The sequence below is a fragment of the Tachysurus fulvidraco genome, chromosome 25 (genome assembly GCF_022655615.1).
Source record: "Tachysurus fulvidraco isolate hzauxx_2018 chromosome 25, HZAU_PFXX_2.0, whole genome shotgun sequence".
In the NCBI taxonomy this organism is placed as follows: Eukaryota; Metazoa; Chordata; class Actinopteri; order Siluriformes; family Bagridae; genus Tachysurus; species Tachysurus fulvidraco.
Window position 1 is genome coordinate 5,212,352 of NC_062542.1, and position 25,000 is coordinate 5,237,351.

General features: G+C 38.3%; 2 protein-coding genes across 4 annotated transcripts in view; one reads left to right on the forward strand and one right to left on the reverse strand.

The window, feature by feature from the left end:
- adam22 (ADAM metallopeptidase domain 22) overlaps positions 1-25,000 on the forward strand; it is a 68,331-nt gene that overhangs the window by 35,204 nt on the left and 8,127 nt on the right. For 2 of the 3 annotated variants that reach the window (XM_027171290.2, XM_027171284.2), the window contains exons 7-27: positions 8,391-8,460; positions 8,567-8,640; positions 8,845-8,919; positions 9,269-9,340; positions 11,709-11,875; positions 12,018-12,102; positions 12,203-12,293; positions 12,844-12,895; positions 17,251-17,350; positions 18,113-18,184; positions 19,240-19,332; positions 19,412-19,492; positions 19,747-19,797; positions 19,891-19,954; positions 20,062-20,167; positions 20,304-20,423; positions 20,854-21,022; positions 21,307-21,418; positions 22,981-23,071; positions 23,584-23,637; positions 23,783-23,890. In XM_027171290.2, the coding sequence (XP_027027091.1) occupies positions 8,391-8,460; positions 8,567-8,640; positions 8,845-8,919; positions 9,269-9,340; positions 11,709-11,875; positions 12,018-12,102; positions 12,203-12,293; positions 12,844-12,895; positions 17,251-17,350; positions 18,113-18,184; positions 19,240-19,332; positions 19,412-19,492; positions 19,747-19,797; positions 19,891-19,954; positions 20,062-20,167; positions 20,304-20,423; positions 20,854-21,022; positions 21,307-21,418; positions 22,981-23,071; positions 23,584-23,637; positions 23,783-23,890 (1,907 nt within the window). Of the gene's footprint in view, positions 1-8,390; positions 8,461-8,566; positions 8,641-8,844; positions 8,920-9,268; positions 9,341-11,708; positions 11,876-12,017; positions 12,103-12,202; positions 12,294-12,843; positions 12,896-17,250; positions 17,351-18,112; positions 18,185-19,239; positions 19,333-19,411; positions 19,493-19,746; positions 19,798-19,890; positions 19,955-20,061; positions 20,168-20,303; positions 20,424-20,853; positions 21,023-21,306; positions 21,419-22,980; positions 23,072-23,583; positions 23,638-23,782; positions 23,969-25,000 lie in introns of all 3 variants that reach the window. The other variant, XM_027171277.2, reaches the window with a different exon arrangement.
- Positions 2,839-7,878, reverse strand: cldn12 (claudin 12). Its single transcript, XM_027171313.2, has 3 exons — positions 7,726-7,878; positions 6,019-6,321; positions 2,839-5,828 (listed from the first exon to the last, which is right to left on the reverse strand). Exons 2-3 carry the CDS (start codon positions 6,293-6,295, stop codon positions 5,008-5,010), a joined length of 1,098 nt encoding a protein of 365 aa, XP_027027114.2. The 5' UTR covers positions 6,296-6,321; positions 7,726-7,878; the 3' UTR covers positions 2,839-5,007.

The following is a 25,000-nucleotide window of genomic DNA, read 5'->3' on the forward strand; positions in this document are numbered from 1 at the left end:
ATAAGACATTAAATTCCTTTAATGTTAATGTTCAGTTCTACTACAGTGACCCATTGACTTTTTGTATTCAAACCAAGTGCATCTTAATAGACACAATCTTCCTTTCCTTTTCCTCACCTTCCTCTTCCCTTCCCTTCCCTTCCTCGATAGCAGTAGCTGATCTTTCCCAGTGAACCATGCACATAAACATTCACACCTATGGGCAATCTAGGGCATGTTTTTTGTAAGGCAGGAGGAAAGACAGACCCCCAGACCCTGAGAGACTCATAAGCTTTGAGGCAGTAACTCAACCTGCAAAACCACTCATGCATACAGTTAGTGTTGGCGGTATGGTTCTTTTCTGGGCAAGAATCCACGCGCCCGTCCATGCGCATGCATCGACAGAGCGGGGAGAGCAGAAAATAGAATATACCCCACGTATAACAGACACATTAGCATGCGTAGTATTGATATGCTTGCTTACGCGTTTTTGGAAAGTAATAAATGAATGGATAGATAGATAATAAACTAATTAGAGAGATAGGGAGAGAGAGAGAGAAATATGTGGAGATTTAAGACGTGAACTGGTACAGCGAACACGGGTTCCGGCATGGTGGAGTCGGGGGTTGGAGGAGGGAGTTTAGATCACGGCAGCAGCGAAGCGCTAGAATGGCTCTATGAATGGGAATTTAAATGGTCGGGTAATATGGATGTTGTAACCGGATTGATGCGCATCGTGGACAGCTGATTAACAGCTGATGCATCCTTGACCACGTGTCCTGCCAGAACTAACGCGATGCTTGATATTTGAACATTTTCCTTTTAAGATTTTAACACTTGGATGCTAAACATTAAGAATGAACGGAAGCTATTACTACAGTACATCGGAAACTAAAAACATGCTTTTTAAAATACACAAAGAGATTGAAAAATGAGCATTCTTTGAAGTTACAGAAGATTTCCCTAGAGGTTTGCTTCCATACTTATGGAGGTGTAGGAAATTTATTCTAAAAAATTTTTTTTAGAAAGACACATCTGTCTTCCCACCACAAAGCAGGTCAGTAATATAAGTGACATCACCGGCACACACCGGTTCCCCATCAGCTCCCTAGCTCTAAAGATGGCCCAGCTTCTTTTAGCCATTTCCTGTGGGTATTGTTGTGACCGGTACAACTGACCCTGTCACCTCATGCATCACCTCGTGACTAGGTGATGCTGTGTGATGATGAGTTCAGATGTGACAATAATCCATAGAGATGAATCCAACCCAACCATATGGCTCATGCATCTGTCATCCGCAGTGCTGCAGCAGAAATGTGTCCCTCTCTGGCCACCATACTGTGTCTCAGTGTGGGATGCTGCAGAGACTGCCCAAAGCCAAAAGCATCCTGTACCTGTGCTTAATGTGCAACCACCGCAAAAATCAGATACAAATGCCTTCTGTTTACGTTTGGACTCATCTGTTTATAATATGTGGTGTTTTGTCTAGTTGATGCGTTGCCTGTTTATATTATTTGGTGTTTTGACTATTTCGAGCTTTACTAAATAGTGTGTATAGATCTGTTTACAATAGTTTGACTAGTTTGGACTAATTTATGCTGAATAACGTGGTTTTTGGTCTCATCTGTTTGAGGTTTGAGGCATATTATGAGGTGTTTTGAGTAGTTCATGCTTGTCTGTTTAGAATATTTTGAGCAGTTTTGTCTCATTTATTATATTCGAAGTTTGGACTCTTATGTTTAAGGTATGTGGTGTTGTGTCGTTGTAGTGTTTGGACTCTGTATGTGCCCTTTTGACTTCTTTACACTCGTTTGTATAGAATACTAAGAGTTATTTTCTAGCCTGTGTTTTAGGTGTTGCGTTTGGATTGCATTTTTCTGTTCGCAGTTCAACAGACATGATGCCACTGTTGCTTTCTGCACAAAACACTATGTCCCTGTTACAGAACCGTCTCTAGAGAGAGACTCAGAGATCATGCAGGACTAACCGTGCTTGCTCCGTCTCTTTCACACACAAATGCACACACATACAACTATTCTCTGTATCATTCATACAAACACCAACCATCCAGGAAGCACATACCCATCTGTCTTTGTCTCCTCAGCACCACACATCTGAAGCAGAGAGACTGTGACTCTATCTGTAAGTGCATCTGAATGTGTATATAATCATTTTAATGCTATTCATAGGTCCATTTTCAGTACAGTCTCTTCCCTATTTCCCTCTACTGTTTCTTTTGTTTACTTGTTCCTTTTCCTGCCTCCTCTATTTCCTTATCTCTACCTCACTATCTCATATAGTGCCATCAGTCAGGATCATTGGAAGCACGTGCCATTCCCTGACCTGCTTCTTTATTCATGACCTGGTTCCCTAGAGAGAACAAGCTACAACAGACACCCTCAATTGCAAACTACCCCCTCTTCACACAGACACCTTCATTCACCCTTATCCCTCATACCCTACCCCCTCATACACACACTCACTCGTGCCCTGCCCCTTCTTTGTCTTCGAACATGTACACACCCCATCACATTTCTACTCCAAACCATCTGAGGGACCATCTGCCTTTAGACCCCTAATCCTTTACAGAATCCCCCACTCTTGTGTGAATGCATGATAGAGGGGGAAGGGGTGGAAACCCAGTGTGATGCCATCAAAGGAGGAGGGGGGGATTCTGTTCTGTTTTGCATTGTGTAACTCTTAAACATCAGAATTTTCGGTAAATGAGGCGAGGCGAAGAAACAGACGTCTGTTGTGACTTTTAATGAGCAGTGAGTAAATGTAAGCTGTGTCAGTTTTATGTCAAAGATGAGTCAAAATGTGAACCAAACAAATGAGTCAAGAGGCATTTAACCAATCTCACATATCCATAAGCACATTTATTCTAACGGTCTCAGTTGTGTTAACACAACAAAGTACACATTAAAGCCAGAATACTTATTATAGTTTGTAGTTTTGTGTTTGCTGTAGATGCTCCAGGCTGTAAGTTGTTTTCATGAGATGAGTCTATTGTGTATGAGGGGGAAAAAAAAGGTGACACTCTTATTTAAGAGCTGTATGCTATTAGCCTCAGTGACCTTTTCAAACACACATTATAAACATGAAAATATGTCTTCTTGAAGCTGACATCGTTTGTGTCATATTTCTAATTCATAGCACAGAAGTGACATAAACAGATTTTGTTCTCCTGTAATGGATCACAATGGGGTGCCATTGTTGTAGGGTAATCGGCCACCTTTTTCTGACGACACGGTACACACTATACTCCTCTCAGCAATGTCTGTAGCCCTGCCTCAACCCCTGTCAAAAATGAGGAAATTTAGTCATCAGTCAGCAGCAACATTCTCAGACATCTAACAAATACACAATGACATCGTAAAGTGTTTACATTTGGTGTTTTGTTTTTTTTTATTGCAATTTGAATACAGTTATCCTAATATTCGGTTTATCCTAAGTGTCAAACGTTTGACTGTTTTTCATGTTATTTTGTACAAAACAAAATGGGATTCAGAAATCATTCAGTTGATTCTTTTAAACAGTGTTTGGTTTTATTAAGCACAACATTTTAGATATTAGTAGTCTATGCTTGTGACAATGACATTGTAGAAAAAGATTAGTGACAAAACATAATATTAAAATTTATCATCAGAAAGCACCTTAACATGTGACATGTAATAAAACATTAATAAAGGGAACACTCAGGAAAAAGTAAAATGTTAAGCAGGAGCAAATTACAACCAATAATTTTTTACATAAAATAAAATAATAATAATAAAAAAAAGTTTTAAAAAAGTTGGCACACAAATAGCACTTTATATACGAATAACCCTTCATTATTAGTGTAAAATATTAAGAATTTAAAAAGTGATGTTTTATTAAGCCTAATAAAACCAGATAAATGATCCTCTCTCCCTCACAGCACAGCACATTGTAACAATCGCAGCTGAATGCCTTTTATTGGTTTTATCAAGTTCCCTATAAAAATAAGTAAAAAGGCTTCAGAAGTCCTGAAGAACCCTGATGTAATGGTGGTAAAAAATAAGAATTAAGTGCAAAATACAGTGTAGTGAAGCAGCTGGCAGTTTGTTATTTTTTAGCTACAGTGCCAGCGCTTTGTTTTAGTGACTTTGACCATTTCCAGTGCTTATACAGTAAGACAGTGTTTTGTTTTTGTAAACTATGAGGGAAAAATAAAGATGCCATCTAAAGATGTGTGAAGTGTCGAGTCTCATCAGCACAGCTGACCCGAGTGACAGCGTTCACCTCATCTGGGCCACATGCAAAACTGTGGCCAACATCCTCACAATAACCCTAATGTTCTGTTGTGAATTTCAAATGTCTAATAAAAATAGAGGGGGAAAAAAAAAGTAAAAGCTTTCGATACAAATCATATTCTTGGCTCAATTCCAGAAAAGCACATGCAAACAAAATTGACAGCATTATACATCTAATGTAGTGCTGACTAATAAATTCAGTAAATATTAACATTCTAGAAAAAAACTACGGTTAACTACTTCAGTTTAAGCTGCTGAATTATTCAAATTCAATACTGTGAATTTAAGAGATTGACCAATCTTGTCCAATATATTTAACCAATATTAAATCATATATTTGTACTTTTAACGATCTGTTCCAGAGTGGACAAATAAGTACACAGAGTGTCTGAGACGATCAGATTTCATGTCCACATTATTTGTGTGTATTTTTTTTTTTTTAATTATTATTACTGTAGCTGACTGGTGGATAAGTAGCATTTGGATAACAACCAAAAAAGAAAGGTTTAGAGTTTGCTAGCTTGTCCAACCCTGTGTATATTATTTTACTTATTATCTAGTATCAGATTCTCTGTTGTCATAAAGGTGTCATCTGTGACCAATTCTTCCTAAATTATCTCACAGAGATTACTTTCAGTACATTATCTATGATGGATCTATTTTTATTAATATTGCTTGTTCTGACAGTAAGTGGGATTAGTACGTGATCCTGAGCCACACACTGAAGGACACAGTGGATTTCTTTCTTCCAGTATCACTCTGTCAGGAGGGGGATATCAATTTCAATTGCTGACTGGCGTGATCGTGTGGAGTAGCGATGTCCAGCGTACCTCTGAGAAGGAGCAATGCTTACGGATGGAGCGTAGCTTTGTGAAGGGGCGTAACTCTGCGAAGGGGCATAACTGTGCGAAGGGGCGTAACTCTGCGAAGGGGCGTAACTCTGCGAAGGGGCGTAACTCTGTGAAGGGGCGTAACCATAAGCCTGTGAGGCTCCTGCTTCTGACCCGTATCCATCCAGCATGGACATCTGGCCCATATATACCTGAGGTGGTACAGGTGGGCCTGGCATGGGCTGTTGGTATCCCGGGGCTTGCACAAACGCTGGAGCATCAAGAACAGCAGGGGGGAAGCTCTGAGGTGCATAGGTAACTGGCGTTGGCAGGCCGTTGGTCAGTAGAGGCTGAGTAGAAACGCTGCCGCTCATGGCGGGGTGCTCAGGCAGGGGCAGCCAGAAGGGCGAGGGCAGCTTTTTGCACATGCAGTACCACATGAACATTAGCAGGGCAGCGAACACAAGGCCGCCAGCACTACCAATAGCCACGTACACTGCAAATTCTGGGGAGAAAATATTAGCATAGCGCGAGTTCAACTCACGAGTGTGGAACAGGAACCAGATAGATGGTGGCATAGCGATGGCACCTCCTATCAGGAGGAACATCCCAGCCACTAGGTGGCAGCCCGAGCTGTTCACTATACAGCGGCTGGACTTTATATCATCTGGGGTTTGGGAGCAACATGCTGTCTTACACATGCCTGTAAGACTGAGCAGCAGTGCCAGGCAAGAGAAGAACAGACCTTTGGAAGATAAGAGTCCATGCTTCACTATATTATACAGTACACTGTTTCGTATCCTGTTTTAACTAAAAACACAGACAATTCTTCATTTTGTCCTAACTATAGGTCTTGAGAAAAATGTAAAAAGTTTAAAAGTAACCAATTTATTGACTGTAAATAAAACACTGCATTTCTAGCAATAAACACCAACCTGTTGGTAAGCAAAACTGCAGCAGCCTGAGATCCAGCTGGTCTACTTTGGAATACCACTCTGTGTCAAAGTAGTAACACCCGCTGAAACCGTCTCGTAGGACACATTTGGTCCACAGTCCATCATACACGGTAATATTCTTGGCGTTGAGGTTAGTAGTGAGAAGACGTGTTGTCCTCCATTGAGGGATGACTGTAGCAACGGCTAATCCACCCACTGCGAGCAGGGCGATGATGAAAGCAAACGCATTTGTGGCGTGGATGTCACGGCAAGACATGATGGGAAACAGTTCTAACACAAAACCTGAGAATAGAAAGATGAGCAGATAAAAATATTTAAGAGGTGAAAATCAACAGTTTGGCTAAACACAACAGTCCACTACTAGTCAAGTCAAAGTCAAGCTTATTTATAAAGCACTTTTTTTTTTAAACAACAAGTGATTTATTAATACAAACCCACAAATAACAGAAAAACACGTAAGACACAATAAAACAATAAAAGAAATCAGCTCTCACATGGCATCGAACGCCAGACTGTAAAAAGAAGTTTTTAGGCCAGATTTAAAGACCTCAAGTGTTTGACGATACACACAGCCCTAATGATTAATCACAATGTGTAAAAATGACCTCTCTATACATTACCAACACTACTCATAAGATCCATTGTTAGTTCTATTCAAACCTACAATTAAGGCTAAGGCATGTGTATCACCCTCAAACCAGACAATAACCCCAAACAATACACATCTCTCAGGGTCGTTTTATCAGTGCCTGCCACAAACAACACACTTTACATGACATCAGATTGTTGAATACTGTGAGTGAGCTCTTATTTTATGCAAAGTATCCACAGAACAAGGCAAAAATTCTTAATACTTTGCATTTGTAATAAAATTCAAAAATATTTATCCTCGTACTTATAATACTTACTTAAAAAAAACTTTTGGAAAAATCTGAGTTTATTTTTCAGCTAAAACCAGGCACAATGTTGACACTTATCTTAATTTCTTTTGATTATAATGTTGCCCTCATTAATTTTATTTTAAAAGTAATAATCAGTTAATGGTCACATGGAAAATGTCACTTCATATACACACACAGACACACATACGTACATACATATACACACACAAACACAAATACACACATACATGTATATATACACACACACACACACACACACATACACACACACACACACACATACACACACACAAATAGATGCATAAATACACACACACATTTATTTAGTGATTTATATATATATATATGCACAGACATATATGTATCTAAGTATGTATAAAGTGTAAAATATGCAGTTCATTGTCATCACTGTACATGAACATTAACTAACTAAAGTAAATATGTACAATAATGAACACTAATCGTTTAATGCTAATCAGTTTCTAGTTGTTGTGCACTGGCTAGAACCGTTAACTCGAGCTAGTGAAGCTAAACACATAGGTTTTACTTTATTCCTTTTATTTTATATCTAAAATATTTTATATAGCTTCTTAAAACTGAGAAACTGTTTTAAAGTTCAGTATTAGCCACAGACATAAAGTTAAATCTCTTGGTAAACATTAACCAGCTGGCGGCTAACAACACTGAGGCTAAACAGCTAGCATATATAATAACATCAACCTTTTATGTGTAAGTCTGCTCAGTTTTGTGAACGGAAAAACCAAATGTTAACGATATATCCTACCCGTAGACCCGTGAATGTAACTATTCCAGTGAAAAATAAACCATTTTTCCGCGTTTTATCGTTAACGCCTCATACACTGTAGATTACTTCAGGAAAGACTTCCTGAGGCGCGTGAACTGTGGGTTTCGCCTACGTCACGAGCGCGTTCACGCTTTCAAGCGCGCACACTTAAAGTAAAACACTAAAACACTGCAATGTTTGTAGCATTTGTGTTTTTGGTGCTATATATTTATTTTATATAGATGATGTATTTGTTAAGTAAACTGGAAATTTGTCCTAGCCACATCTCTCTCTCTCTCTCTCTCTCTCTCTCTCTCTCTCTCTCTCTCTCTCTCTCTTTCTCCCCCCTCTCTATCTGCCCCCCCCTCTTTCTCTATCTTCCCCCTCTCTGTCGCTCCCCCCTCTATCTGTCTCACTCTATCTGTCTCTCTCTCCCCCTCTCTCTGTCTCTCTCTATCTGTCTCTCTCCCCCTCTCTCTCTGTCTCTCTTTCACTCTTCCCCCTCTCTATCTGTCTCTCCCCCCTCTCTTTCGCTCCTCCCCCCTCTCCATCTCTCTCTCTCTGTCTGCCCCCCCCTCGCTCTCTCTATCTCATTATGTACGACTCTAATAATGCATGCTTGGAAACATCTATAACTCTTCCATCTCCCACAATTCTCTCTACAGGAACACATCCATGTGCACATGATTTATAAATCTCCAGGCTTTCAGGCTCCAGTGGATTACGTCCCACCCCGTAAGTTCACTTCACAATCCACTCCAGCAATCAAATTAGTAATATATTTTGATAATATTACTTGTGAATGCAAATTTAAATTCATTTGACTTGCTGTTTGTATCAGTTGATCTTGCAGAGTCACCATTTCAGAGCCCTCCACTCTTCGCTGGTGCAGCCCACAGGAGAAAAAAGAGACAAGTAAGATTTCTTTGTACAAAATATGACATGTGCATGGACATTAAGTACAGGACAACAGAGCTATAGAGAATATGACTGTATTTCATTAACAGTGATGACAATATATCATGAACTGCCATCACAATTTGGTCAACTGATTGTCTTTACTGATTGTCTTTACTGATTGTCTTTAATGATTGTCTTTTATCAAAATTGTGTCTTCAGGTGTTGCAAAGTTCCCACAGTGTCGAGGATGAGACTAAATATATCGAGCTGATGGTGATCAACGACCACCTGATGGTAAATATTCCATTAAACTCACAGCTTGCAAAATGTACAAGCAGCTGAGAAGCTCTTTACGCTTATATCTTCAAAGACTAGCGACTAATGCTGCTTTGTTCTTTGTACTTTCTCAAGCTGTAATGAAAATATTTTAAAATCTAATGTGTCAGAAATGTAGTCTGCTATGGAGTCTTTTCTAACAGTTGGGAGCAGTTTTTTCTCCATCGCTATAGCAGTAGGTGGAACAGTCATGTTATCTTAGTGATTCCTGGTGATTTAGTATACAGAGAAAAACAAGAGTGGACCAAGTACTACACCCTGGGGAACCTCTTTAGTGCATTAACATCTCGTTGTTCATTTCTTGCAGTACAAGAAGCATCGGCTTTCGGTTGGCCAGACAAACAACTACGCCAAGTCCGTAGTGAACATGGCAGATTTTGTAAGTGTAAAGTTTTGCTCCTGTATTATATAAGTAATGAAATATTCTGTTGTGTGCTGTTGTAGATTATTGATGCCACCCAATGTGAAGTGGGTTACTGTTACCACCCGGAAGATTATTTCTGAAACAATAGCACGTAATGAAGTGTTTATTCCTCTATACCACAACCAGCAACAGCAATTTTTTTAATTAAAGAATGACACATCATTATTTTTATTTAGTTACTCTATTGTTACATTTAATAATGTGGAGCCATTAAACTAGCTATTACTGCCAGTCAGTTCCAGACTGTCTGACTGTAAGCACTGACACGAAAGAGACTCCTTACAAAAAATTACATGCTTATTTAATATGTTAAAGAAGCATTTCAAGAAGCATTCAAAAACATGTAATTTGTTATTACAGTAACAATATTATAGTATAATCATTCTGAGTCTGACCAATCAGATTTGAGAATGTATTGTGTAATATTTTAAAAACAGATAAAGTTAAGTTAAAGTAATAAAGAATGTTTTCGAAAAAAGATTAATAACCTTTTCATCAAATACTCATTTTTCAAGATAAAATAGCTGAACATTATCGTTATGTCATTTAAAATGCGAGGCTTTGAAATTAAACTAAATAAATTTATTTGAAATCTGTATGTATATACCATGATTTATTGCAGTCGATGCAGTTTATCATTCTATAAATATATCATTCTCAGACATCTGGCTACTTTTAATCATGTATACACATCATTTGTAATCTTTAACCAAGATGAAAAAAATATATATCAATCTTTACTCTATACTTTACTTCAAGCTGTCTTCATCAGCTCATATTTTCATGCAGCTGAAATAGGAACAGGCCTCATGGGCAAATCCATCTGCCTGAGTGTCTGCCCTTGAGAATTACAAGTAGACTTCATAGGAAAATGTCTCTCTTTCTTTCAGATACACACACACGCGCGCACACACGCACACGTGCACATGCACACACGCACACACACGTTCATCCCTAGTGAGAGACAGGTGGTATTTTCACAGCATGACAACACCAGCAGCAAAATGGCGGCTTGGACAGCAAACAGAAAACAAACCCAATTTTCAGTCTTAGTCTACTCCAAATAAACGGATATGTTTACGAGAGGTTTACTTTTAGTATATCTACTGCCACAGTGCTCCATAGACCCAGGGCTGTAATTCATGGCAAATTTTATTGGGATACACATTTGTTTTTATGTGGATCACATTTCCAGTGAGATTCTCATAAAAATGTCACCAGTTTAATATTTTGATGTTATTTTAAGTGACCTCTGGAATATTTATCCATTCCTGGAATATTATTTTCAGCTTTACTCTACACTTTATGGATAATTTTTATTTTCTTTAAGACTTTTATTCTAGCATTAGTGTAGGATCGACTAAAAAAGTATTAGATCAATAATGGGTAAATATACAGCTTTATTATGAATTTAAATTGTGAGATAAACCTAAACCTTACACAATGCTTAACCTGGATGTGGAGAACCTACAGAATGGTACAGGGATTATTTTTTACATAAGAACCATTTTCATAATATTTGAAAATAGCTACACATTCAGCTGCAATAAAATATCTGCTCAGAAGAAAAAAGCCCATCTATGTGGCTTCCTCTTTGGTGGCTTACATAAGTATTTCATCCCTTAAACTTTTCAGACAAGCAACCAAGATTCAATGGGTAATTCTCAACATGATGCTACCACCAGCATGCTTCACAGCGGGGGTGATGGTCTCAGGGTGAAGAGCAGTGTTGGATACCATCAATTGTGGAAACAAAAAATGCAGGGCTTTTAGCCTCAGCAGCCATTGAGCACCGAAGAGTCAAGTCAAGTCAAGTCAAGTCAAGTCAAGAAGCTTTTATTGTCATTTCAACCATATATTGCTGTTGCAGTACATAGCGAAATGAGACAACGTTTCTCCAGGAACATGGTGCTACATAAAATAAAGACAGGGCTAAGGACTTAGTAAGTAGTCCTAGCCACATAAAGTGCAACTGTGCAACCTGGTGCAAACAGTGCAGGACAAGACAAACAAGACAGACAAGACAGTGCAGGACAAGAGACAGTGCAGGACAAAAGACAGTGCAGACAAAAATTACAAGACAATACAAAAAGTAAAAAAAATACAATACACAAAAGACAATAAACAGTAAACAGAAACAGCGCCGGCCGACCAGTGTCAATACTGTATGTGAATACTAAATGTTGACCGTTTTGAGTTCTGAGTTTTAAAATGATTTCCACCAAGTATTTCTCTATCGTAACCTCTAGCACCAGTGTTTCACAAATGTAACGAGTCGGGTTTTTAATGAGGTGTTTGTCTTTGTTGATATTTATATCTGTAGATATTCAAGGAGCAACTGAACACCCGGATTGTTTTGGTTGCCATGGAAACCTGGGCAGCGGACAACAGGTTCAACATAAACGATGACCCGATGATCACACTGCGGGAGTTCATGAAGTACAGACGTGACTTCATTAAGGAGAAGAGCGACTCTGTCCATCTGTTCTCGTAGGTTTTTGCATACACACACACACACAAAAACACACACACACAGTTTTCTTGTATCACACAGGGCACAACTAATGCCAGCCATTTGTTTTTGTGATTAAGCAAAAGGCCACAACTTATAATTGCCGTTTTGTGTCTCCAGGGGCAACCGCTTCCATAGCAGCTGGGGTGGAGCATCTTATATGGGAGGGGTGTGTTCACTGACTAAAGGGGGAGGAGTTAACGAGGTACCTGTTGATCAGATTTCTATGAATAGATTTCACCATATAGAAACTATAACACTATGCCATCCATCTCCATCCATAACCTCTATCGTTGTCTTCTCAGTATGGAAAAACAGAAGAAATGGCCATCACACTGGCACAGTCGCTGGGACAGAACATTGGCATTTTCTCTGACAAGAAAAGAATACTAAACGGTATGATATATACTTATAACTAAGCTAACTTTACATAACATTAGAATCTGAATATTCAGAATGGTATTTGAGTCACAGTGGTTAACATATGTAAATGTACATTGTAAAAAAAAATCCTCAGTACTTTGGTAGGATAAAGCTAGATTTAAGAAATGTATGTATGTTACACCCAGACAATTACTATGAGAAAAGATTTCAGATGTTTTAGGTTATAGAGTTTATGAGATATTTATAGATTTGAACTTACTTAGTATGTCCCATAAATTTCACTTAGTGGTCAATGTGTTACAGCACATCTGTGATAAATGCTAATATTCCCAATAGTTTAATGACATTATCTTGTTTGATTAAAAGACCTTATAGCTATATGCTAGCCATCTAAATTGTTAGAAGACTCTGCATCCATATTTCCCGGTTTCCTAGCAACAGTAGTCTCCTTACATTACTCACCTTATTGGGCAGTATATTGCGTTTTCCTCTTTTCATTTGAACCTTAAAAAAGTTAACATTCAGATGTAGTCTTTAATGACTGCCGGGTGTTTTGTCACAGGGGAATGCAAGTGTGATGATAAATGGTCCGGCTGCATAATGGATGATGTTGGGTAAGTTACTAATCAAGCACATTTTCCTGAGAGAGCACACACACACAAACACACACATACATATAGTACATACACATAAACATTCAAGCATATTGTTTGATAAGCATTCATGATGTCACTGAGTTATTTAGTCATGTTGTGCTTTCTGTGTGTGTGTGTCTGTGTGTGTGCATGTGTGTGTGTGTGTTTAACACAAGCAGTATACCAGTATATTCGGTTATTCACTTTTTTAATATGCAGATCTCACTGTAAACAAATAAATGACTAAAATCTTGAGAAGATTTTCATTCTAAGCATCTGAGATGACATTCTGGCAATAAAAAAAATCGGATTTGAAAATACAATTAAGGTGACACAGATTCATGCTATTTCCAGTGACTTCTCATTCATTACTTCAAGTTTAAAATGCAGTACTAATCATTTCCATTTTACTTGGGTGTTTTTTTAATATTACAAGAACTTCTAGAAAGGCTTCGAGTCTTTATCTGTGACCCAGTCCTCGTGATTTTATATTCTATGTGTTTTGTCCCTCACAGGCCACCATGGAGTCTCAATTAGATTTTATCCACATGCTTACAAAATAATAGATATATTTCGTATTTGCCAAAAAGATGTCGTTTTGTTTGTCGCTCTTTAAGATGAATGTAAAATATGCATTAAACACAATTATTTACATTTTCTAAAATATAAATGACAAAATTCTTTTTTTTCTTTGTTTTTTTAAATTCCAGCAGAGGCTTTATTGAATTTATTAGATTTCAAAAAAAAAAGAAAAAAAAAAAGCTTGTGACATTTATTTTGTTTGTAGTTCTTAAATTTTTCTAAAAGGGTGCCAATAATTTTGGAGTTAGTTGTATGAGGAAGCTATCATGGTGCAGGCATAAATAAATAAATAAAAAACAAAAAAAACAATGAGATTTTATATTTGATATATCAGTTTAACATACATATACCTGGAATTTAAGCATTCTGTTTTGTATTTAAATACATTTTAGATTTTTTGCATACATTAACATTTGATTAACGCTAAACAACTTTGTGTTCTGATTATCGATACTGAAAGTCGATACAACGTCTCTAGTGGTCTCTCTAACGCTGCAGTTTGGACATGCTTGTGACGTTGTCAGTGTGTCTGTGTGTGTATTTGTCAGTGTGTGCGTATATGTTCACTCGTCTCTTTTAACACCTTTCTCGCCTCCCAACAATCACAATTGGGAACAGCAGGTGAGCAGAAGCTTGGCCGTGACACGCTACTCGCTCAACCAATCAGCTGCTCGAGGGAGGGCCGTCAATCACCCACGCCCTCCTCATTCCATCCAGTAGCATTCTGGCCGAGCCTCAATGCTCCACCTTGACAAAACTGAACCACAGAGATGGGAAAAGATACAGTGCGCTCCGTATACAGAGCCCTCTGTATTTTTTCTCCACAGTCTTTTTGTGTTGTAGTTCATATTTTTTTCTCTTTTTTTTATTGTATTTTTGCTCACAGCTCGTCGTTTTAATGGAATGTTGGTTAATTGGGATTTTAAAAAGGATCCCTGATCGAAGCTTAAAATCATCTGTGTGATTCCATTCCCATTCAAGGAACCAATCAAGCTGTCAAAATTCCATTTAGTGTGCTTTTTAAACCCTGCACATTCATGCAATTATCTAATCAGCCAATCATGTTGAAGCAGAGCTTTTTTTATATCCTGCAGATGCAAACCAAGGGCTTTAGTTAATGTTCATGTCAGCCATCAGAATGGGTAATAATATGAATCTTTCCCAGTGATTCTGAATGTGGCATTGTTTTTGATGCCAGATGTTTGAATATTTTATAAACTGCTGACCTCAGAAGGGTAAAAAAAAGCATACAGTGTGCAGCAGCCCTGCAGTTTGAAACACCATGTTGATGCGAGAGATCCAAGAAGAATAGCTAGACTGGTTATTAACAGCAATCAGCACTCTTTACAACCTTGATGAGCAGAAAAGCATCTCAGAAGGCACATATCGAACCTTAAGGTGGATGAGGTACAACAGCAGACGCCTACGTCAGGTTCCACTCTTGTGAGCCAACAAAAAGCAACCTGAAACCACTGGACAGCTAAAAATAGAAATAAGGACCAGGCAAAAAAAAGGACCACTGTCCAATTTTCTTGATGTGCGCATTGCATGAAGGTGCAGGTGCACGTGTGTTTTAATAAAGTGTCCAGTGAGTGTATATGTATATGGAATTCACATGAAGATTAATTCTGTAGATGCCACAGAGCAATCTGTGCTGGATCCAGACATCATCACTGAACCTGTGACAGCTTGAGTCATGACTGTGGGCTGAGCACGTTGGCTGAAACGTATCAGTATGAGACAGTGGTTTGTGCTCTTCACCTTCTGCTTTAAGCTTCTCAAGCAATACTTCTGCTCAGGGGTTCGACCCAAGTGGCTCATCCAAACATCTGTTAAAAAAAAATCTGTTAATAATATTAGCACAAATGATATCATTATAAAGGAATACTGTCATTGGCAGACTTTCTGTGTATTGTCACTTGTGTTGGAGCCTTAAACTAAAGTATTATGAAAAGTCCTAAAGTCCTCCTAATAATGGTAGGCGGGGTTTGCTGATTTCTCCCAATAAGGAATCAAGCAGCTGTTTAAGCCCCACCCACTTTTGTTTCTGACAGTGAAGGCGTTTACTGAAGGCACTCAAAGTTACTGTATTTATTATATAAAATTATTATGATCCATTATTTTACAAAACAAGCAGCCTACAAAAAATGTCAATTTAATTCTAATCACAATTTGATGAAAATGTGCTTCAGGGTGTAACAGTAAGCATCTAACAGAATGACCTGTAATGTTTTATTTCATATTTCTTAATGCCGCACAAACACACAAAAAGAAATCCAGACAGAGAGATACATAGAACAGAGAGCTATGGAGAGACAGACAGACACGGCAGACAGAAACACACACAGACAGACATACAAAACAGACAGGAAGGACTGACAGACAGACGGGCAAGACAGACTGGCAAGACAGATAGAACAAACAGGACAGACAGGATAGATAGACAGGCTGACGGGACAGTACAGACAGACAGACAGACAGATTGGACAGACAGAAGTGACAGATGGAACAGGATCAGGAACAGACAGGACAGACATAGAAAATAAATAAGCAGGGAAGAATATACAGACAGAGAGGAAGGACAGGCATATAGGACAGGAAATACAGGATGGAGCAAACTGACACGACATAAAGAGCAGACAGAAAGACAGATTAGACAGAACAAGACAGACAGACAGATGGGATAGACACAGCACAGATTAAAACAGACAGGAAAAGAGAAACAGATAGGACAGACATACAGGATGGAACAGATACACAAGCAGACACCAGTTTTGCTGTATGACTTTGAGGAAACAGAACACAGGAACAAGGAGAGCATTGCACATGTGGTGGTAAACAAATGGCAAAAACCTCCAACGATGGGTGAGACACACAGCAAGCGACAGCGAAACGAGAAAGCGATGTTGTCTTTGAAGACGAGCGTGAGCAGAAGCGAAAGAGGGAGACGTGATTTGCCGAGCGTTCAGAGGATGGACTGCTGTGCATTATAGTCCCAGCAAACACTCCGGCTTTCTGACTCACAGCTAGCACTCATGACAGGCCGGGGAATCTATAATGAGATTGAGATTGACAACAAGAGCCTAATGCTAACCACACTGGAGACACACGTACATAGTGATGCATTACAAATGCATCCTGTTGTCTGGTTCCTGGAGCTGAAGACATAGCCACCACTGACATTTCTACAATTAAGATATTACTCTTATTTCATCTGTGTGAATTTGCTTATTATTTGTAGCTATGGTTAATGTTCATGTTGGGTTGTTTTTTAATTTCTAAACATCACAATATGTTCATTTTACATAGAATCGTTGCGAATAGGGGTTTCTCATTATCTTAGAGATACAATTAATGTACAATATTTAATGAATACTTTACAGGATTTGTTCTCAACACACTTTACACATTTCTGTTTATTGCACCTCACCTATTGCATGTAATCACTACAATATTTATGCACATCAACAGCATTGCTAACTCTAAGGATATTCTTGGCATAGAAATACTAGGATTCGTATTAAATAACAAAAAACGAAAGCCAGGTTTAGGCCACACCCACTCATTAAACAGACCGAGAATTAATGAGGATTAATTACTAATGATGCAACAGTACACACTTCCTCACAGTTAATTACAGCTCAAGGCACAATTTAAAGTGGAGAGAATGCACAGATTATTATCAGTATTATTTCTCTTTGTCCAGTCATCCAATTATAATATCTCTCTATGGATTTTTGCCTTTTGTTTAGCTTCTATCTGCCCAAGAGATTCTCTGACTGTAACGTAGAAGAGTACCACAACTTCCTGTACAGCGGCGGAGGCTCGTGTCTCTTCAACAAACCTTCCAAGGTGAGCTTTTCTTTTCCCTGGTTTCTTTATTGCTTTCCTGTATTCTGTGTAATTTCTGAGATCACTACTGCAATAACGTATGCAAACAAGCACTGTAACAAATCGCAGCATTTTTTTTTCATTCAGTGGCCATCCTGAATAAGCTAAACTCATAATGATATGGGTTCTGTAGAGTTTTAGACAGCTGTCACATCATATTGGACTGTGAAGCTGTGTTGTAAATTGTTGCAACAGTAATTAGAGTAAATAAAGAAGGAATAAAACTTCCCAAAGTGTCTTATTCCTTCTGACGGTATTGAAATTTGGCAAGATTTACACTATTATTATTATTATTATTATTATTATTATTATTATTATTATTATTATTATTATTATTAATAGTAATTAAAAATAAACACATTGTGTTTTTATCTGGTTATACTTACCTAATGTGATGGAGCATCTGCAAAACAAGTCATTGGCTAAATAACAATATTATATCAATGCTGGTGTCTTTTTTATAAGGAGATTGCCAATATTTAAAATAACACTGTGACTAATTTTCACTGGTCTGTGAATTTCTACAGTCAAATTGCATTTTTTTTGTCTTGAAATAATCTCCTCAGGATATAAATAGCTAGCAAGCCAGGCTTGTAAGTTAGCTGAAACTAGCTAGGACTGTTAAGAGGGTTTTTAGCACAGTGTTTTCATGTTCACAGTGTTTTTTTATCCACTCAGGTTGTACGAAAGCATCCTAACTTTCTCTTTTGTGTTTCTGTATAGCTTTTGGACCCTCCAGAGTGTGGGAACGGTTTTGTGGAGCCGGGAGAGGAGTGTGACTGCGGAACTCCAGCGGTGAGGTGTCTTTCAGCCGTTCATAGACACTGGGCTTCATTTATCAAGCTGAATTGATTCATTAATTGTTGGGCTTACTTATGAAAATTCTGTAAAATCAGAATAACGCTCAAATCCTTTTCATGCTTCTAGTGATATAAGTGTATAATATGAGACAAATCAGAGTGATTCAGGTAACAGTAATCTGCTTTTAATGCTCTGAGACACTGTATTAGTTGTCTGAGTGTCTGATACATCGAAAGCTGCAGTGTGGCATTTATCAAGTAAGAAGGAAATCAATGTTTCTGAGATTTTTCAAGTTCCAGCTATTTTTTTTGTTTTGTTTTGTTTTGGCTTAATCAGACATTTACACACAAATACATTAAACGAGTAATAAATGATGCCCAGTGACTCTTCAGACCTACAAAAACAATTGAAGAAAAACTTATATCCTGTCTGTCATTCATTCTCTCTCTCTCTCTCTCTCTCTCTCTCTCTCTCTCTCTCTCTCTCTCTCTCTCTCTCTCACACACACACACACACACACACACTCTCTCTCTCTCTCTCTCTCTCTCTCTCTCACACACACACACACACACACACACACGCACACACAAACACTCTCTCACTCATGCTCTCTCTTTCTCTTTCTCTCTCACACACACACACTCTCTCTCTCTCTCTCTCTCTCTCTCACACGCACACACACACAAACGCTCTCTCACTCATGCTCTCTCTTTCTCTTTCTCTCTCACACACAAATACACACTCTCTCTCTCTCTTTCTCGCTCTCTCTTGCTCACACACACACTCTCTCTGCTTTCTCTCTCTCTCACTTTCTCACACATACACTCACTCTCTCTCCCTCGCTCTCTCTCTCTCTCTCTCTCTCTCTCTCTCTCTCTCTCTCTCTCATACACCCACACCCACAAAAACATTCTCTCATTCATACTCACTCTCTCTCTCTCTCTCTCTCTCTCTCTCTCTCTCTCTCTCTCTCTCTCTCTCTCTCACACACACACACACACCACCACCCCCTCCCCTTTTTAATTTTTCTTCTTCTTTTCTCTCCGTAGGAGTGTGCTAGAGAAGGAGAGAACTGCTGTAAGAGGTGCACTCTGACTCAGGGCTCTAAATGCAGTAATGGGCTCTGCTGTAATAACTGTCAGGTATTAGCCATGTGTAGCCTTGAGCATCAGTTTGCTGGAGTGGACTTGCCTGTTGATAATGTGTGTGTTGTATCTGTAGATGGAGTTTATGGGTGTGATCTGCAGAGAGGCTGTGAATGACTGTGATATTCCGGAAAACTGTACTGGTAACTCAAGCCAGGTGAGGGCGCTATTACATCTTACATGTTCCATACATCATTTGTGTTTTTTAATGCAAGTACAACTGTGTAGTAAAGTGCCATTTTTGGGATATATTTATTTTAATGCTTTCTTAATTTCTATTATCTTAAACTATTTTATTATAGTTTATTATATCTATATAAACATTATGTGATGATGATTCTATTCTTAAATTCTAATAATTCATTTCCACATTTTTATGCGCTAACATCTCGTTTTTCTTTCTCTCTGCAGTGTCCTCCAAACGTCCACAAAATGGACGGCTACACTTGTGAAAAAGACCAGGTGACTATATTATGGGGCATTCATTCATATTGCTGCTAAATCGATGAGAAAATAATTAACGCTGCTGTGTCTCCTGCGCTGCTCTCGTCTCAGGGACGGTGCTTTAATGGACGATGCAAAACTAAAGACAGGCAGTGCAAGTACCTCTGGGGGGAGAGTAAGTGCAGAAATGATCAGTTAATCAGATCAACTTCTGTTAATTTCCGTGATTGACGTTTCCTTCGCGCCATCTTTAAATGTAATTATGTTGTAATGTCCATACAGAGGCGACGTCTGGAGATAAGTTCTGTTACGAGAAGCTAAACATCGAGGGAACTGAGAAAGGGAACTGTGGCAGGGACAAGGACACCTGGGTCCAGTGCAAAAAGCAGTAAGTGTGAACGTGAAAGTATGACACGGGAGAATTGTGTTGTTGTTGTTACGAAACGGATGTGATGATGATTGTGTGTGTGTGTGTGTGTGTGTGTGTGTGTGTGTGTGTGTGTGTGTGTGTGTGTGTGTTTTAGGGATGTGCAATGTGGATACCTGCTGTGCTCAAATATCTCACCTGCTCCCAGACTGGGAGAGCTGCAGGGAGGCCTGACCTCATTTTCTGTGGCCCAACATAGCGCTTCACTAGACTGCAGGTAAACACACATTCGTGCACGCACACACACACACACACACGCACACACGCACACACACACACACACACACACACACACACACACACACACATTTGCTTAAACACTTCCGATATATTGGCAAACACCCCTGGAATGTCAAACACACAAACACATAGATACACACATGGAGTGCATGTACAAACTTACAGACACATATCCATCGACTGCAAGTATACACACATGCAAATAGCACACACACCTGCACGCACACACAGACATTTCAGTGTGTTTTAGAGCTCTTTGAACTGTACAGCTCACACACCTCATCCAGCTCAGTGTTTTATAATTCGCTTGTTTATATTAAGTGTGAGAACTGATAAAAGCTTGGCTGTACACTGAGCACTGTACTAATGAGTTACATTTTTCTTGTGCGTGTGTGTGTGTGTCTCAGTGGTGGACATGTGATGATTGACGGAGACACTGATCTGGGCTATGTGGAGGACGGCACAGCTTGCGGCACTGACCGTATCTGCTTCAACCACAAATGCCTTCCGGTTCAGGATTTCAACTTCAGCACCTGTCCCGGGACCACGGACAAGATCATCTGCTCCGGACACGGGGTATGTATGTAATGAACAACACACTCTACTTTCTACCCATTTACAAAATCAGCTACTTACAGTATATGCGCTTTCTTTTTCAACAAAAGCTGAGAATTTCATTTCAAAGCCGACCTGTATTTGAAACCTAACCGCTAAAAGAAAAACAGATCATTCAGGTGTCACCGCAGCATCAGAAATGTCCGCATTAAAATCTGAGCTTGTTAGTATTTTAAAATTTAAGACTTTCTGAGACTTTGTCCTGAGTGTCTGTAACAATGACGGATGTGTGTATCACTTTGCAGGTGTGCAGCAATGAGCTGAAGTGTGTGTGTCACCTGGGCTGGGCAGGTGAAGACTGTAACTCCTCATCACCTCTCAGCTACCTGGTGGTCGGACCTACAGCGACATCATCAGGTAAAATATCACACTGCCAAAATCACTCTCACTTACACCTAGACGTCTCATCAATCTATTTTTAAATTTTGCTTCAAATAAGATATTTCATGTTACTTCATTAATGGCAGGTTGTTGTAAGAAAAAGAATCCATAAAGTGGTCGTGTGAGAATTCCCATTTTCTGCTATTACCTTTCAATCATACTATCAATTACTACAACTACTTTTTTCAATAACTGCATGTGTTTTTTTAACTGTTATATACGGCATGACTATACCGTAGTCCTGCACATCAACTCCGCAGTACTGATCGTTTTTGACTTATAGAATTACTTTTTATCCATTTATAATTACATAGTTAAGTTGCGGAACATACACGAAGCAAACCTTTTCATTTTCATTATAGCAGCTATAAACAGTCTTTCCCGCTCTTTATGAAACTGTAGCGTATTATGCGACACAGAATTCTCTGACTGAAAAGCACTGGCACAGGAGACCCCTTCTGTTAACGATAAATAATTTCTCCACACTGTAAACGTCTCAATATCCAGGATTTTTACACTAACCTATTAAAAGAATCACATTATTAAGTAACACAGTCTGACCAATCAGAATCAAGTATTCAACAGTGAGGGGTACAAAAACCTGATGTCAGTATTTAGTGTAAATTTTTATTTGTCTGTTTTATTTGGATTGATATCTGTTTTCATGTTCATGGCCAGCTGGTGCTATTCACCAGTCACAGACCAAATGTGTTTCCTTTTTCTTTGTTTCTGTTTCATAGCTTTCATTTTTACGCACTCATTCTTTGTCACCAGGCTTATGTCTTTTGCTGGAGTTTCAGTGAGTTCAGATCTGAGGTTGTTCTTCATTGGGTGTTGTCGTTCTTTCCCCCATTTTCTGCTTTATTCTCCGTACTGTTCATTGCTGTAAATTCTTCGACATTTAAACATCGTTTGCTGTGTGTCTTTGTGTGTGTGCGTGCGTGTGTGTTTTTCTAAAGTGTTTGGCATTTCCCAGTTTTTCCTTACTGTTTTTTATTCATTTATTGTTTTTAAGCAGTTATTTAAGTTATGTCATTGACTTTTAAACTGCAAACAAATTTAGCATCTATCAGTAACAACAATAATTGTAAAAAGTATTTATGTCCCATTTTATTCCACTTATTCTTATTTGCTATTATTTCTAGCACTTAAAAAATTATAGAAATTTGCCTAGCTTTATGGAAAAACGCACAACAACTCGAGGCTGATCATCCAGCTAGTGCAAATTAGCTAGCATGCATTAATTATTAGCATAGCATCCTGACATATCTTTACTAGCAGTATTATATAAAACTGGGCAAACTATATTTTTTAGATCTGCTGTCACTACAACATACAGTAATATATACGAGAAAAATATACTGAAAGTTCTTTAAAGCTATAAAGTATCTGGGGTTTGTATTGTTTTATGATGTTTGTGTGAATGAATTAATTCCAGTTCTGTGCTATTTGGAAAACTAGAAAACTTTTAAGTGTGTTTGTGTGTGTTTATTGCTGCAGTAAACATGGTTTATCTTTATTTTTTACACAACATTTAGGCATCATCAGTACCAACATCATCATTGGTGCCATTGCAGGATCTATTCTGGTTCTGGCTCTTATATTAGCAATATCTGCCTGGGGCTACAAGTAAGCATTTTGCTGATCATCTGCACTTTTAGCCTCTTCTTTTTCTAAACTGCTCTCTCTCTCTCTCTCTCTCTCTCTCTCTCTCTCTCTCTCTCTCTCTCTCTCTCTCTCTCTCTCTCTCTTCTAAATAATCTTTTATGTCAATCACCCAATTCACTTATCGTAGCCTCTAACAAGCTAAAACGCTAATTCTTCAAATGACCCTCTATCTTTCATAACAGTACATTAATAAATGGTTACTAAGAGATAAATAGTCATTAATATCACCCTTTCTCTTTTAATTCATAGACAAATAAACAAAAAATTACCTCAGAATCTTTACTCTAAGCCTTACTGCATTAGCATTGCTAGCACTATCAGATGGCTAATAATGCTAGCTCTGCTGAAACAGAACAAAAGGCTAGTTTTAGATATGAAACATTATAAAATATACTATTATTTCAATGTGTTTACTTTTTATTTAATTATAAAATTACAAATTTATAAATGTTTTTTTTTTTAATCTCATGCAGGACTTACAGACAACAGCAATATACAGAATCTGATGTGCATCGAAGATTCTGTCGGTTCGTCAAACCTTTTTATATATTTTTAGAAATATTATTGAATTACTAGTGTGTAAATATCCACTATATGCTGTGTAATTGATATCTATACACATTATATTTCATGTAACAGTATTAATTCAGGCCCTGCTCATGTAACCCTTAGACAAATGCCAGCGGGTGATTACGTAAAGAAGCCGGGCGACGCCGACTCTTTCTACAGCGACGTGCCGCAGGGCGTAAGCTCCAACTCAGGCAGCAGCTCCAAGAAGAGGTCTGCTTATCTGTCTCACCTGCAGATCTATACCTCCATCCCCTCCATCAGCCAAAACATCTCACTGTTCGGCTTCAGGTGTGCGCATGTGCCCATTTTCATCCTCACCATCCTCATCATCAGCCTCAGTCCCGAGCAGCACAGTGTTGAACACTTCAGCGTAGTGTAGCTTACTTTAAGATTTCCAAAACGACTGAGTGAGCATGGCTCAGTCGTAGATATTCAAGATCACAGGCTGTTTTTTAATTAGAGCATAAACCATTTCAGGAGAAACATTTTACATGAACAAGATTTAATCCTTAGTATTAGGTGAAACAAATCAGTGTTTTAAAATGTAAAACTGCAGATCAGTAGAACTTAATATCCCTGTTGTGCAACAGGACAGAAGACAGATGATGCAAAAGTCTGGATCCACCACAAACAATTATGTCTCTTTAATTAATGCTTTAATTAATGGTCTTTAAATAACTTCTAAAGGTCTTTTCATTTCATTTATATAATAATAATTAGAGGAAGAGAGAGAGAGAGAGATGTTAAGTGTATTGATATCTGTGATATATAATTTAGATAGATTTAAGTTAATAGCTGGTAGTAATTAAGGTTGTATTTTAATAACAAAATTTTTTTCTATTCAATTGAACCCTTTTTTAAGTTCTTACTGGCTTCCATTCCACCAGTGTACCGATGTAAATCGTCTTATCAGATGTTTTCATAATAAAAACAAATTATTTTACGGCCACAGATCTGCTATAAAATTCGCCAGGACAGCGGTGGCTTTCATCGTGAGAGATTTTTGACACTATTACATTAAAAATGATCTTCAAACGTTACTTAAAGATAACTTTCTTATGTACATTTACTTGGGGCATATCAGAAAGCAGGAATAGGTTTTGAGGAAAGATTTTTTTATGAATAAATTTCCCCCCAAAAAATAAAACAACAAATTCTTAAATCCCTGAGTGTCTTCTTCCATATGATCCATTAACCATCACTGTGGAGTGGGACGTGACAAAGACATTCAATGCTGAAGATGAACAAAACAGACACAAATTCTACTTTTGGTCTCTGGTTAAAAAAGAGATAAACATAAATATTGTGTAATGGAATTTT

Bases quoted from the DNA above. Each gene is read 5' to 3' on its own strand.
- cldn12 (XM_027171313.2), bottom strand. From the start codon at position 6,295: ATGTCTTGCCGTGACATCCACGCCACAAATGCGTTTGCTTTCATCATC. The intron at 5,829-6,018 runs GTTGGTGTTTAT...TATCTTCCAAAG, and splicing joins GCAGTTTTGCTTACCAACAG to GTCTGTTCTTCTCTTGCCTG.